This window comes from Colias philodice, chromosome 17 (genome assembly GCF_061535455.1).
Source record: "Colias philodice isolate Cphi_HAF_F1 chromosome 17, ilColPhil1 Martin Lab GWU primary, whole genome shotgun sequence".
In the NCBI taxonomy this organism is placed as follows: Eukaryota; Metazoa; Arthropoda; class Insecta; order Lepidoptera; family Pieridae; genus Colias; species Colias philodice.
Window position 1 is genome coordinate 5,565,220 of NC_143102.1, and position 15,185 is coordinate 5,580,404.

A 15,185-nucleotide genomic window follows, 5' to 3' on the forward strand; every position below is an offset into this window, starting at 1 on the left:
GCTTATATTATACTAGAGGTCCGCCCCGGCTTCGCCCGTGGTACATATTTCGCAATATAAGGTAGCCTATGTCCTTTCTCGGGTATCAAAATATTATCTCAATACCAAATTTCATGCAAATTGGTTCAGTAGTTTAGGCGTGATTGAGTAACAGACAGACAGACAGAGTTACTTTCGCATTTATAATATTAGTATGGATTAGTTTGGTTTTGCTTCTACTAAGTCATATTTTAGGCTTGGTAAATAACCTACTAGTGTTTGCATCTGAACCCCGTCCATAACGGCTGGACAGATTATAATGATATTTTTGTGGCGCTGGATTTGAGAATGGTTTAAATTTACAATTTAAACGCGGGCGATACCAAGGACAAAGGCTTGTATAATAAAAATATTATTAATTTAAAAATTTCTTAGTACAAGTACCTATTCTCATATAATTAAGACTAGAGGATTTTTTAAACCTAAATATTGGTCAGGCTTTTACCGTAAACCATCATTTAATTGTTTTCTAACTATTACAATATATAATACTAGCTTTCCGCCCGCGGCTCCGTCCGCTTTGTCTAAAACATAATAAATTATATACATACTAAAACCTTCCTCTTGAATCACTCATCTATTAAAAAAACCGCATCAAAATCCGTTGCGTAGTTTTAAAGATTTAAGCATACATGGGGACATAGGGACAGAGAAAGCGACTTTGTTATAAACTATGTAGTATACAATGTAGTGATGATACAATATAAGTATAAATATAGTATGCTAAGCTCAGTTATGCCACTTTTACACTGCGTCGCGTCCGCGTCGCGTCGCAGTCAAATAAATTATGAGCAAAAAGAATGACTTTCAACGCCATCTGCTATCCATGGCTGAAACTAGGGAATACATCTTCTTATATATAAAATTCTCGTGTCACAATGTTAGTCTGCATACTCCTCCGAAACGGGTGGACCGATTCTCATGAAATTTTCTGTGCATATCGGGTAAGTCTGAGAATCGGCCAACATCTATTTTTCATATGTACCTCGGGCGAAGCCGGGGCGGACCGCTAGTATTATATAGACTGGTTAACCATAAAAAAATATTATGCATATTCTAAATAAATTGTAATATGATTGATATTTATTTATTTATGAAATGAAAATCTTATTTAAATAATCGGCCTTCGAGCTGCGCAGTAATAATTAAAACGACAGTTTAATAATTGCTACTAAAGCAATAGGTACTGTCTAATTATACTTGATTATTGAAATTTCATTCTAATTAGGTACCTTAATTTTCAATCACCTTTTTTTGCTTGCTAATATTTATAAGTTCTCACTTCTTGTCTCGGAGGCCAAGACCCACTTCGGGGCCCGGAGTTTCAGCGCCACAGGCTTGCCACAGGAGTAACAGTAGTAATAGTTCTCTTATTCTTGTGTAAATATAAGTAGCTAAACTTGGCAAAGAATGCACCTCAACGGGAAAATACTTTTAAAAACACCATATATAGGTGATAATTTCGCGCTTCTACATCTCTTAATTTTTTTTTTTTTTTTGAAGATTTAATGGCAACATCTCATAATAGGTGAAAAATATTTACATAATAACGTTCAAAAATGTAATAATTAAATATGTAAGTTTTAAGTAAGTACATTATATATTAAATATATATTTATTTAACATAAAAACAAATATGTAATTTAAATTATGACGCTCGATCATTTATCTTACGACTTATCTCCACTTTATCTCACATCTTCTATATTTTGACAATTGACACTTGACGTTTATGACACATGACGTTTGTGAATTAAAAACTAATAAAAGTAAAGTTATCGCTTCAACTTCATTCAATAGAAAGTAATAAATATAAAGTGGAATTTGAACGTGTACGCTAAAAGATAATCTCTAAAGCATTAAATATGTTTGAGAATTTCCAATCTTAACGGACTTGAAATAAAGTCACGATTTAAACAACAAAAATTATTTAACATCAGGCGAGTTTTTAAGTGTTTTTATCATAACTTATTACCTATTTATGTATCTGCCTACAGCCTAGCTTAGTTACAGCGTCGTAATTAAAATTCTATATAATGTTTATAGGGCGTTTATTAAGTACTTCTCGTGCAACTATCAGAAGATCTTTCCATATATCGACCAAATTAAATCAAGCAATGGGTATCGATGGAAATAACATTTTAGCCGAGAGCTTAAAAAAGCAGGTAAGGAAAGTTGGTTTGAAAAAAGAAAAACCTAATTCCGGTGTTCTATTAAAATGTGTGTCATTATTTTTATTCGCTTATTATTTCAGGGCATAGAATATGTTTTCGGCATAGTAGGTATTCCTGTTATTGAAACTTCTATGGCATTCCAATCTGTGGGTATTAAATATGTGGGAATGAGAAATGAACAAGCAGCGGCTTATGCAGCTCAAGCTATTGGTTACCTTACAGGTAAAAATTCAGTTTATTATATACTTTGCGTTATGAGTAGTTTTTGTTCTTTATTGATTACTCATGACATGAATAAGCAGCCCTTTTTTATTAAGTGATTTTTGTTCAGAAACACTGCCATTGAACTTTATTCACCAAGTTATAAGTAGTTAGCTATTTAATCTGCCTTTAATCCAATTTATTCCTAATCTTACCTCAAATCATTAATTGCTAAATTTATCTAAATTAGATTTTTTGTGTAATAATCAGTAATTATTTAGATAATATCAGAATACATCAAGCGCTCAAGATTAAAATTCTTACTTACATGTTTTTTTCACGTTTTTCCTTTACCTGTTTATGATGTACATTGAAATTATATTATAGTGCCAATTGACTTATTCATAATATTATTATATCATGTTAATGTAATGGGTATCCAAACTATAATATTATACTACTAGCGATCCGCCCCGGCTTCGCCCGTGGTACCTACATGTTTAAACTATACTATCTCTCAAGTTGGATCGAACTGCACATGGTGTGCGAATTTTATTATAATCGGTTAAGTGGTTTAGGAGTCCAATGAGAACAAACATTGTGACATGAGATTTATATATATTAAGATTTATTCATTCACAGTTATGTGTAACTTCATGGTGTCATCAAGAATTATAATAAACTAGCTGTGCCATACGTTTTTACCCGTGTGCTCTGCTACTGTTGGTCTTAGTGTGATGATATAATATAGCCTTCCTCAATAAATGGGCTATCTAACTTGTGTTGTTCCCGAGATTAGCGTATTCAAACAAACTCTTCAGCTTTATAATATTAGTATAGATAAAAAAGAACATTCATATTTTTATTCTAGTAGGTTTTTTATATTGAATTGTATCAAGGGGGTCGCTATATAAAGTAAACATGGATACAGTGGATATAATCTTCGTTTATCATGAGATAACATTTAATCTTTCATATTTTGTACAATGATATAATAATTGAATTTAATATCAGAAGTATGTGGCATAATTGATGAACATTATTAAATTTGAACTCATATTTTCTCAGGTCAAAACTTTGCCAGAAACACAATTTTATTTAAATTTAAAATATAATAGCTATGAAAATAATGAACATTCTATACCCTTCTACAATGTAAAGCTGATTAAAAACCATTTGTTCCATAATTAAAACACTTTTAAATTAAAACACAATTATACTATTAAAATTACAGTATGAGTAATAGATAAAACAAATAGAATTTTCAGGGACACTTGTTTAAAACTTGGTTTAGATTGCTCTTTATTTTTTTAATACATCAATAATATTATCAAATGACAAATAAACTACAGGCAAGCCTGGAGTATGTCTTGCGGTATCTGGCCCAGGGCTCCTCCACTGTATAGGAGGTATGGCCAATGCACAAGTGAATTGTTGGCCTCTGCTGGTCATCGCTGGCTCTTGCCCAGAAGACCATGAAGGCATTGGAGGATTCCAAGAATGGCTTCAGGTAATCCATACTAATATTATAAATGCGAAAGTAACTCTGTCTGTCTGTTACTCAATTACGCCTAAACTACTGAACCAATTTGCATGAAATTTGGTATGGAGATATTTTGATACCCGAGAAAGGACATAGGCTACGTTTTATTGTGAAATATGTACCACGGGCGAAGCCGGGGTGGACCTCTAGTATTGTATAAAAATATACACTATCCCATTTATATATATTAGATACACAATATAGATAATTAATTTGTAGACAGAATTGTTATGGATAATTATTTATTGTCAGTGACAATATCTAAAAACATATTGATAAAAGATAAAAATTATAATGTGGGTTGTAAAGGCATGCATAAATTGAGATTGTTGAAATTTACTTGTAAAACCGAAAAAAAAATTCTGGATGAATGGTATTTCAAAGACCATCAGCGAAAACATACACATCAGCATCACTTAAAAAAGGCCGTCTTTGACCTTATTGCTTAAACCTTGAAATGTCATAAAAAAAACATACTAAGTTTTTTTTAAAGAGCACAAAGACTGGCTCATAATATATCAAAAAAATAATCATACTATTCATATACTCTTTAAGAAATGATTAGTTTCTTTGTTTCCTCTCTACCATAAATGCTGACCTTCAACTGCTTGAACAATATGTAAGCGTAGACTTTTTCCACTGAATCTGTTTTTTTTTTGTTTATGTTCATATTATGCTAATTTTAAGAATAAACGAAGGTTTAACATAATACGTAAACAGATGTATTACATAAAGATTGTTGTAATTTTATGTAAGCAAATCTTTATTAACCCATTGAGCCCCGAACGGCCCGATCGGTCCACGACACAATAGATCTTCTATTGTGTCTGTGATTCCGGGGCCTGAGTTATTAAGGCAAAGTTTTCTAGCTTATGTTTCCTTGCCCCGATTAAAAAATATTTCTATAACCAATTATCAAATAATTGTATTATATTATGAATTTGCAGGTGGAATCAAGTCGCCTGTACTGCAAATATGCAGTGCGACCTCCTTCACCGAAACTCATTCCTTTGCACGTAGAGAGAGCCGTGCGCAGTGCGTGCGCGGGACGACCCGGTGTAGCTTACCTGGATATGCCCGCTACTTTGCTCATGGTAAGATTAATAAGTATATAGATAAACCAATTTATTATATACAACAACTAGAATCTTTTACAATAAGACTAATAACAAGTTATTAATGTAAATTCATTAATTTATCATATAATTATTAAAGGTTATGCTTTTGTCGGCATTCTAAGTTGTTTAAAAAGCATCTATCGTAGTATGAAGTATTTCCTAATAGCTTTTGTATAGATACTCAGGAATGTAGCTTTCTCTGAAACTGAAAAAAATCTAAGGTAAACATTATTTAACACACTCCCCCCCCCCCCTTAAAAGTGTGAATGATTGAATAAGCAAATTTATAAAACACCCCATCCTTACAGGCAGAAGTAGAAGAAGACAAAGTTCCACTAGACTACTACACAGCAGAACCTCTAACCTTAGCCCATCCGGCCCCAGAATTAGTAGATAAAGCAGCAGAATTACTGTCCAATGCTAAAAGACCATTAGTAGTAGTGGGAAAGGGGGCTGCGTATGCGCGGGCTGAAGATGCAGTACGGAAACTCGTGGATAGCACTGGGATACCGTTCTTGCCTACACCTATGGGTATGATATTTAATACTAGGTTTTCGCCCGCGGCTTCGCCCGCGTTTTCAAAGAAAAACCCGTTCCCGTAGGATTTTCGGGATAAAACCTATCCTATGTCCTTTCTCGGGTATCAAAATATCTCCATACCAAATTTCATGAAAATTGGTTCAGTAGTTTAGGCGTGATTTAGTAACAGACAGACAGACAGAGTTACTTTCGCATTTATAATATTAGTATGGATTGATTAAGAATCAGGAAAAATAAAATACATAAACCGTTATTAAAATGCAAATAGGAAGTCAAAGAAGTCATATCATAACAGTAGACTCGTATTTGACACTAGCTGTGCCCTGCGGTTTTACCCGTAGTGCTGCGCTCCTGTTGGTCTTAGCGCGATGATATATAGCCATAGCCTCCCTCGATAAATTGGCTATCTCTAATGGCTATCGAAAGAATTTTTCAAATCGGACCAGTAGTTCCTGAGATTTGCGTGTTCAAACAAATAAACTGTTCAGCTTTATAATATTAGTTTAAATATGATATTTGACACGAAATTCTATGGTATTTATTCCAACGAATTGAATTTTGATTTTTTATTATAATACACAAGCTTACCGCCCGCGGCTTCGCCCGCTTTGTCTAAAACCTAATATATTATATATTAAAACCTTCCTCTTGAATCACTCGTTCTATTAAAAAAAAAGAGGGGTTGCACTCCGGGAGTGCCGGTAGAAGTGAAAACTTGATTATTAACGTTGTGCATGTTTGATATCCATCCGTCTTACGCTTTTTCGATCAGGCCACGTGTCCTGACGCGAGTTCAAGATTTTATACCCAATGCCGCTAAAGAAGTTTTCACTTCAAAAATCCGCATCATAATCCGTTGCGTAGTTTCAAAGATTTAAGCATACATAGGGACAGATAAATCGACTTTGTTTTATATTATGTAGTGATTACAAATGAAATGTACAGGTAAGGGCGTAGTACCCGACGACTCAGCATATTGCGTGTCGACGGCTCGAACGCAAGCATTGCTTCATGCAGATGTGATACTCTTACTGGGAGCAAGATTGAATTGGATGCTGCACTTTGGACAGCCGCCGAGATTCGCGCCTGATGTTAAAGTTATACAGGTATTTTTTTTAATTTTTCTTCTGTTATTACTATTGTATTCCCATTTCCCACCCGTTTTCAATTCATCGTTCGACAAAAATGTTATTACTTTATCATATTCCCAACTGTCTTCTTTCCACATAAAGCATTAGCAGCTATAGGCTACAACTCAAAATACATTATTTCAATTATATGTAAAATTATGCAAAACATTTTATTTTTTCTTGTTCTTTTTTCAAAAATTTAACACTCGTTTAAATTAATAAGTTATATAAAGAAGCAAAGTAATAAATATAAGAGTTGTGTTTCTTTGGAATATCTATGTTAATTTTTTTTGCTGTGTAATTCTCAAATACTGTTATTAGTAGAAAATCTATATTATCTGCTAAGAATTACAAAGAAGAGGAATTATATTTCTCTTATATACGTATTTGTCCTGAATTAATTAACGAAAAATCCAACAACTCATACATGCTCATATACTACCTTTTTTTTTCACAGGTAGACATTTCACCAGAAGAATTCCACAACAGTATCAAATCAGAAGTGGCAGTACATTCCGACATCAAGCCATTCACTGAGGCTCTTTCACAAAGACTTTCAAACAAAAAGTTCTCATTGCAACCCAATAATAATGCATGGTGGCAGTCGTTGAAGGAAAAACAAAAGAAAAATACTGAATTTGTTGAGGTGAGTTATTGAAAAATATTTAACGATTAAAATATCAATTAACTATTTATCAATCAAATAAATAAACTATAGTTGAGCCAATTTAATAGGCAACATTTGACGTCTATCAATTTTATCTTCGAAGAGAGGTAACCTGCTTAAAAATATCGATTAAAGTGAATTAATCGATACGGATTTGAAACATTTGTCAATCGAATTTATTAATTTATGATGATTTTTATTCACAAGTAATCAATGCATTCGATTCTAGATTTCAGATTTCGATTTTTAGAGTAACGTCTCTGGTATTTAAAAAGAAAAAAGGTTTATTGACACAAAATTGTAGCGACGTCAGTTCTTCAATTCAGAAATTGTTTATTATGTTTAGAATGGTTTATCAGTAAAATTAAATCTTAAAATTACTTGTATCGGTCATTATTATTATAAATATATAATCGTAATTGAAAAAAGTTTAGCAAATGTGCAGTTCTAACAAAACGAAATATCATGTTATTCTATGTCGTCGTTACTAGGTTACGTTTTTGAATTTTGTTGAACTGTCAAATGTTGCCTATTAAAATGGCTCTACTATACGCTGTCTAAATAATATATAAATTGTGTCTTTGTCAATGTTATACATATCTAGTGTATGATTACCTGTAAGGTACCTTGTACAAATAAATAAATAAACTACGCTGAATAATAATCGTTACATATTATAATTCAAACTTGAGTTGTCAATGAATTTACATTTTTTTATGTCCTTCTATGGAAGCAGTACCTTATCCTTTGCTAATCACAAATAGAGAAGCCACTGAAATATTTTTTTTATTTACAGGCTCAAGCAAACAACAAAACGCAGCCCTTAAATTACTACGCCGTGTTTAAAGCAGTACAAGCTAATATTCCCAAAGATTCAATAATAGTCAGTGAAGGAGCAAATACTATGGACATTGGTAGAGGAATGCTACTTAACAATCAAGCCAGGCATAGACTGGACGCTGGTACTTTTGGAACTATGGGGGTAAGTTAAATAACGTGTCAAATAGATAGATTATATGTTTAAATTGGAGATAATATTGCCCGCTTCAGCAATGTTAACAATAATTTTAGTGCTATAAGTTAAAAATTATTCACTCAATTGCAATCTCACCAAATGTTTTTTTTTAATTTAAATAAATCAGATCATTGTTTTCCGTTTCTTAAAATCGTTAATTTATCTATATATTTTAAAACTGCATCATTAGTTTTTCATCAAAATCAACCTTGTGGATTATTTTCAGCAGTTTTCGATACTATTCTAGTAGTTTTTCATTTTGCCTAACATGCCCAGTTGAAAATTTTACTCTGTTTATTCGGAACTACATAGGAACAATAGGAACTACATTCGGAACTACATAACTACATACATTCTTGTTTCTTGAAATACTCTCAGATTACAAGAAACAACAATTTATTACAATTATATTGTACTAGCTTTCCGCCCGCGTGTTCAAAGAAAAACCCGCATAGTGCCCGTTCCCGTGGGATTTTCGGGATAAAACCTATCCTGTGTCAATCCAAGTTATCCTCTATATTTGTGCTAAATTTCATTGTAATCGGTTCAGTTGTATTTGCGTGAAAGAGTAACAAACACACATCCATCCTCACAAACTTTCGCATTTATAATATTAGTAGGAATATATGTAATATGTATACAACTGTAATCTTAATCTTATCTTAATACTATTATAAAGGAGAAAGTTTGTAAGTATGGATGTATGGATGTTTGTTACTCTTTCACGTAAAAACTACTGAACCGATTACAATGAAATTTAGCACACATATAGAGGGTAACTTGGATTAACACATAGGATAGGTTTTATCCCGGAAATCCCACGGGAACGGGAACTATGCGGATTTTCCTTTGAAAACGAAGCCGCGGGCGGAAAGCTAGTATTAAAATATTTGTATGTTTGCAGGTGGGACCAGCATTCGCGGTAGCATCGGCGATGTGGTGCAGAGACCACGCGCCCAACAAGCGAGTCGTTTGCGTTGAAGGAGACTCCGCTTTTGGATTCTCGGGTAAACATTTATACATTACAAACATTTATATTGATAACCAGAGGCTGTGGGTTCCATTCCCAACCGGGGCAAATATTTGTATGATGATAAACATACATTTGTTATACAGATAATTATATAAGTATTTATTTATAATAAATAGTTTATGTATGTTTATCAGCCATAACACAAGCAAAAGCTTAGTATGGGATCAGATCGAGCCGTGTGTGAAAATTATTCTGAAATATTTATATTTATTTATTTATATCTACCAATAAGTAATAGAATACGAAATAATGTAAGAAAATACCACGTCTTCTAAAAAATAATAATTCCAACCATTATTAGGTATTATCCAACATGGACTATTTATTTTTCTTTAGTTATTTGGCTGTAAATTAAAAATCTCTTGAATTCTCTCAATTAAATACAAATTAATTCATGTTTTATGACCTTAAATTAAAAGAATTAATTACAAGCTTACCAATAAAATATCATATCAATACTTTTACAGGAATGGAGATTGAAACGATGTTCCGCTACAAGCTGCCAGTTATTATTATAATTGTGAACAATAATGGTATATACAGTGGCTTTGATAAAGAAACTATGAAGGATTTCCAGTCTTCTGGCGACATCGCTCAATGGTAGGTTGAACATCATGTGCATTTTGGAGTGGAAGAGCAAAATATGTATAAAAATATACAAAATAATCTGAAAAATTAATGTGTAAAGACTAAAGACGCTTTTAACTCTTGCTTCAATAAAAGAGACTGAATATATTTGTGTATAAAATACAAGACAAATATTTCTAAACAGTAATGTGTAGATGACTATCCATGGCCTTCAATAAAAAGTGACTGAATAATAATAAAGAAAGCATATTTCTCGTAAAATATTTCACATCCACTTTCATTTGTGTAACTTACATCTTTATTATTTACTAGCTGTTCCCCGCAGTTTCACCCGCATTGCTTCGCACCTGTTGGTCTTAGCGTGATGATATATAGCCTTCAAATCGGACCAGAAGTTCCCGAGATTAGCGCGTTCAAACAAACAAACTCTTCAGCTTTATAATATTAGTATAGATTATAACATGTAAAACAATCTAATATTATATCTATTTACAGTACTCCTCCCACCGCATTAACCAGTGAGGTTCGTTATGAGAAAATGATGGAAATGTTTGGCAGTTCTGGTCACTTGTGTCGAACGGTAGAAGAAATCGAAACAGCCATTAAAGCCGCTATACAAGTCACAGACAGACCCAGCATTATCAACATATTAATCAGCCCACAAGCCAACAGAAAACCACAAACATTCAATTGGCTTACCGAGTCTAAACTGTGATTATATTGTTGAAATTTGAAGAGATTTTTTTATACTTTGTTTTTGGTGCTATGGAAAGATTATATTTCTATTTTTGGTGAATCGCTTTAATGTATACAATTGTTATAATCAAATAAAAAACAGGTTAAGGTTTAAGGATAATTTTTATATTGTCTGTCTATTGAGTCATTTATAATGTCACATCACATGTTTGTATATGTTGAACTTAAAATTATATAATAATAAATATATTATTTGTTATAAACTAAATCCCTGTATTTTCTTTAACTTCACTGTAAGCAAATGAATCGGCTGTGTAGGTGATCCAAAGCAAACAGAACATTGCTATTGTTATTTCTTCACACTTTGCCGAGGCAGCCAATCAAGAAGTTTTCTATCACAGTTTGTGCTGAAAACAATAAAACAATATATTAATGACATATACTTAAACTATCACAAGGCGAGTTTAATAATTATATCAAATTTTATATTTGTTTAACTTGGAAAAATTCGGCCCAAAAACCTCATAATTCCTTCAAGGCCGAATGTGTTGTTTCACCATAGAATTTTTCAGATAGTTTCTTATCGAATAAGGAAGTCTACATTATGTTTACAAACATAATTCTTCCTCTTTCCTCTTCGATTGAAAGATCTATAGCTATGTAATAAACATTGAATATTTAGTTTTTATAGCATTCAAATACTATTTCTAAATGAGAAAACTTTTCAAGAAAAGTAAAAAGTCGATCATGAGGCCGGGATTCGAGCCCGCGTCTTTTTGCCAAACCAGGGCAATGTTTAGCCTCTCGACCACCCGTGATCACGCCAGAAAAACATTTTATATAGCACATGAGACATTTTGCAATAAAAAATTGGTTGTTTGTAAAGTAGGTTTACGATCGAGATGTTTACGTGATTGGCAGCGCTCGAGATGAGACGGGAGATCGGTCCGTCTCTCTCTCGTTATACCTGCGATCGCGCTCGTGAGGTTTTGGTGTGACACAAGTTTCTGAACATGTCACCCGACTAAAACGATTTTAAAAACGTTATCACGTCAACATGTAAATCGAAAACAGTATATGCAGCTCACCTAACTTGCAGTTATTTGTAGTAGTTAGAGTGTAAGCATCTTGATCGTAGTCATTAGTGAGTGTGAGATCAGCGCCTCTGATGAGGAGCTCGTTACAGGTGTAGGGGAAATCTGCCGCCGCGGCGTACATAAGGGCTGTGCTACCGGACTGGAACAAAACATGTTTATTTAATTACTCAAACTCTAAACATTAAGACAATGGGCGCACTATTTTGTCTCTCCCACCTATGGGCTAGTATGAAAGTGCGCGCACGTAGCGACGCAACTCCCCATACAAATTGATGGGAGAGACAAAATAGTTGCAGAGACAAAGTTGCTTGTGCGCGCTAGCTCTTATTTATTCAATTAGACTTCTTCTAGAAGCACTTTTGTCAAACGTCATTAACGTCATTAGGTTAACGTTACTAGCTGCGCTCCGGTTTCACCCGCGTGGCTCCACTTCTGGAAGGCAGGAAGGCCAACGCCTTCCTCGATAAATGGGCTATCCAACACCGAAATAATTTTTCAAATCAGACCAGGTTCTTGAGATTAGCGCGTTCAAACAAACAAACTCTTCAGCTTTATAATATTAGTATAGATAGTGGAAGTAATGAAGTAAGTATAGTCCTGCTAAGATTATAAACATCAAAGTTTTTGAGGATGGATGAATGGATATTCTGTTACTCTTTCACACAAAAATAGTGAATAAGATAAAGAGAACAAACTGAATAGAGAGTCCATTGTCTATTTAAGAACACCATTGTTTGCATATTTCTAAACTCCCTTCAACTATGCATGGATTATTTTTACAAGTTTACTACAGACCACCACTACTCCTATAACTCATTACTTACTGTTGGTCTTAGCGAGATGATATTATATAGTCTATAGCCCTTCGATTAATGGGCTATCTAACACGGAAATTTTTTTTTAAATCAGACCAGTAGTTTCCGAGATTAGCGCATTCAAACTAACAAACTTCAGCTTTATAATATTAGTATAGATACATATAAAATAAAACTTACATCATCTTGTATGTCTGCGTCGGCACCTTCATTCAATAGAAATTTCACAACCTCATGGTGACCGCCGGCTGCAGCCAGGTGGAGGGCCGTCTCGCCCTCTGGGCCTCGCATATTAACATTGGCCCCGCACCTTAATATTACCGAAAATTTAAAACTTGTTGCTTTTTTGTAAATATAATTATTTATAATGCAATCCAAATGCCAAGAATTTTAAACAAACATTTATCATTTAGTTTGAATTTGTATTTTTCTAATATGATAATTTATAAGCAAATGTAATTTAAGATTAAAATTATTTTATAATTACCCGACTGCCAAAGAAGGAGGGTAATGTTTTTCGAGTGTATGTAAGTATGTATGTATGTCTTTTCCTTTGTGACCACCTGTAGCCTAAACGGCTTGATGGGTTTTGATATATGAGGTATCGTTAGATTTGTCTTGATTACGGGAGTGTCATAGGATACATTTTATCCTAAAAGTCCCACGGGATAAAGACATAATAATATTTTTTCTAAATTTTTACTCTTTTTTTAGTGTGCAGTCGGGTATTTTGTTTTTTTAATAATAATTACTTGTTTTTCTAATAATTATTAAATGTGAAGGCAGTGTTAAAGTTATATCATTTATTACAATTTACAGATCAGAATTTTTTCATCTATAGAACAGATATTATGTAGGGAAATAAAATATTAATACATATTACCAAGACAATATAATACACCAAAATATAAAAAATAACATACAACACATACACATGATAACATATTTCGAAAAAATTCGAGAAAAATCAAAATCTAATCCACTTGAGAGAACTATCATAAACAATAGAGACAAAGCAACATCCCTTGAACAAAAGAAGGCCACACACTTACCAAACAAGGTCCTGGCAACTGTTTAATTGTCCATAACTTGCTGCCCAGTGCAGGGCAGTAAGACCATGCTCATCAGTAATATCAACATATTGCTCCAGTTTCACGTCGTCACGGGTTATTTCACCGCGACCTGCCTTCGCGTGAAAGCTACAATCGGGCTGAGGCAGCTCAGGAACCCGCGCCTGCGTGTTACCTACAAACACGACCTTGAATACTTCACAACTAATTCAAATCCTTCAAAATAGATAATCGATAAGAATCCTTATAATGCGCTAAGGGCACGGATAAAATTCAAAGGTCACCTCTTTGTAAATTTGTCAATGCTGTACACTGCACCGATTTATAAGGCGTAAATGCACTCTTTCTAACTCCGTTTAAATTGGGCGCCCATCGTTGATATCCACCGCTGCCACTTTTACTACTATCTTGACTTCCAGAATCGAATTCACATTTAAAATTCTCCAAGTTCTCTTGCTTCTCTTGTTTTATATCAAAATTCTTTTCTTCGTTTTTAACAGAAATACCTTCTTCCATTTTTGCTCTATCGTTTACTTTTGCAGCTGAAGCTCTCTGTTGATTTCGTAGGTACGCAATAATCATTAATTCATTAATAAGAGTTGCCAACTCAATTTACAAAAATAACCATTTATTAGTAATCTAAGTTAAGGTAAAAACATTTAAAATGTAAAGCATTATACAATTATTAAAGAAAGATGTATTTATAATAAAAAAAACACATTGCATAGTACGCATTTACGAGGAAGATCCAGATAAGAATACCTTTTCAATTTTTAAATAGGTAGGTATCCAAAATAAATTAAAATGCTTTTATGCTATTGCATAGCTTTTATCTCAGATTTTGAGTGCGGCGACCGAATGTAAAAATTCCGTAACGAAAAAACCTAACACCCCCCACTCCAACCGGCACAGCTGCAGCGGTGAGATGCTAATTGCTAATTGCTATGCAGTATGCAGTAGCTTTACCACGGATGCGGCATTCCTCGAGTGCCACACGTATTTTTTAGTTATTCTTCTTTCAGAAGTATAGTCAAAATGATATAAATTCCAGTTTGAAAATAAAAGTAAAATGAATGTGTTTTTTTTTTCAATTACATACTATAATATTCTAAGTTGAACAGCTGTTCAACTTACTTTAATTTTGTCATTGTATAAATCAACTAATATTAAGAACACTTGAAATGTAAAACATATTTTATTAAGGAAATAATATTTATTTATTTTATTTACTATAATATTAGCATTTCTTCATGACCGTTGACGCTCACAGGTCGCACATTTTAGGCAAAACTGCCTAGAGCTGTCAACATTGAAAATAAGTCAGTAAACATTCATCAAAACAAGATCAAAACAATAGAGTATAGAATAATTTATCACAATTGAATTTTTTTATCTAGCAGTATTAATTATAAAAATTAAATTAACACAGGACATGACGGATATGATGCTACTTCAGTAC

At 33.2% G+C, this 15,185-nt stretch overlaps 2 protein-coding genes across 3 annotated transcripts; one reads left to right on the forward strand and one right to left on the reverse strand.

Annotated features, from left to right (window-relative positions):
- Positions 1 to 1,821: 1,821 nt before the first annotated feature.
- Positions 1,822 to 11,012, forward strand: Hacl (2-hydroxyacyl-CoA lyase). 2 transcript variants are annotated; one of them, XM_089706203.1, is made up of 12 exons: positions 1,822 to 1,979; positions 2,086 to 2,204; positions 2,294 to 2,435; positions 3,767 to 3,924; positions 4,905 to 5,051; positions 5,384 to 5,606; positions 6,561 to 6,721; positions 7,203 to 7,391; positions 8,209 to 8,394; positions 9,332 to 9,434; positions 9,928 to 10,060; positions 10,544 to 11,012. In XM_089706203.1, exons 2-12 carry the CDS (start codon positions 2,157 to 2,159, stop codon positions 10,761 to 10,763), a joined length of 1,710 nt encoding a protein of 569 aa, XP_089562329.1. In that variant the 5' UTR covers positions 1,822 to 1,979; positions 2,086 to 2,156; the 3' UTR covers positions 10,764 to 11,012. The 2 variants fall into 2 exon arrangements, with proteins under 2 accessions (XP_089562329.1, XP_089562328.1); XM_089706202.1 differs by lacking the exon at positions 1,822 to 1,979 and having other exon boundaries at positions 2,017 to 2,204.
- LOC149481090 (uncharacterized) lies at positions 10,888 to 14,310 on the reverse strand. The gene is made up of 5 exons (XM_089706205.1): positions 14,011 to 14,310; positions 13,709 to 13,901; positions 12,837 to 12,966; positions 11,833 to 11,980; positions 10,888 to 11,151 (listed from the first exon to the last, which is right to left on the reverse strand). Exons 1-5 carry the CDS (start codon positions 14,306 to 14,308, stop codon positions 11,102 to 11,104), a joined length of 819 nt encoding a protein of 272 aa, XP_089562331.1. The 5' UTR covers positions 14,309 to 14,310; the 3' UTR covers positions 10,888 to 11,101.
- Between the last annotated feature and the right edge of the window lie 875 nt (positions 14,311 to 15,185).

Bases quoted from the DNA above. Each gene is read 5' to 3' on its own strand.
- LOC149481090 (XM_089706205.1), bottom strand. From the start codon at position 14,308: ATGATTATTGCGTACCTACGAAATCAACAGAGAGCTTCAGCTGCAAAA. The intron at 13,902-14,010 runs GTGACCTTTGAA...TCGTGTTTGTAG, and splicing joins ATTGACAAATTTACAAAGAG to GTAACACGCAGGCGCGGGTT. The intron at 11,152-11,832 runs GTGAGCTGCATA...TATTGTTTTCAG, and splicing joins TACAAATAACTGCAAGTTAG to CACAAACTGTGATAGAAAAC.
- Hacl (XM_089706202.1), top strand. From the start codon at position 2,076: ATGTTTATAGGGCGTTTATTAAGTACTTCTCGTGCAACTATCAGAAGA. The intron at 7,392-8,208 runs GTGAGTTATTGA...TTTTATTTACAG, and splicing joins AAAATACTGAATTTGTTGAG to GCTCAAGCAAACAACAAAAC. The intron at 8,395-9,331 runs GTAAGTTAAATA...GTATGTTTGCAG, and splicing joins GTACTTTTGGAACTATGGGG to GTGGGACCAGCATTCGCGGT.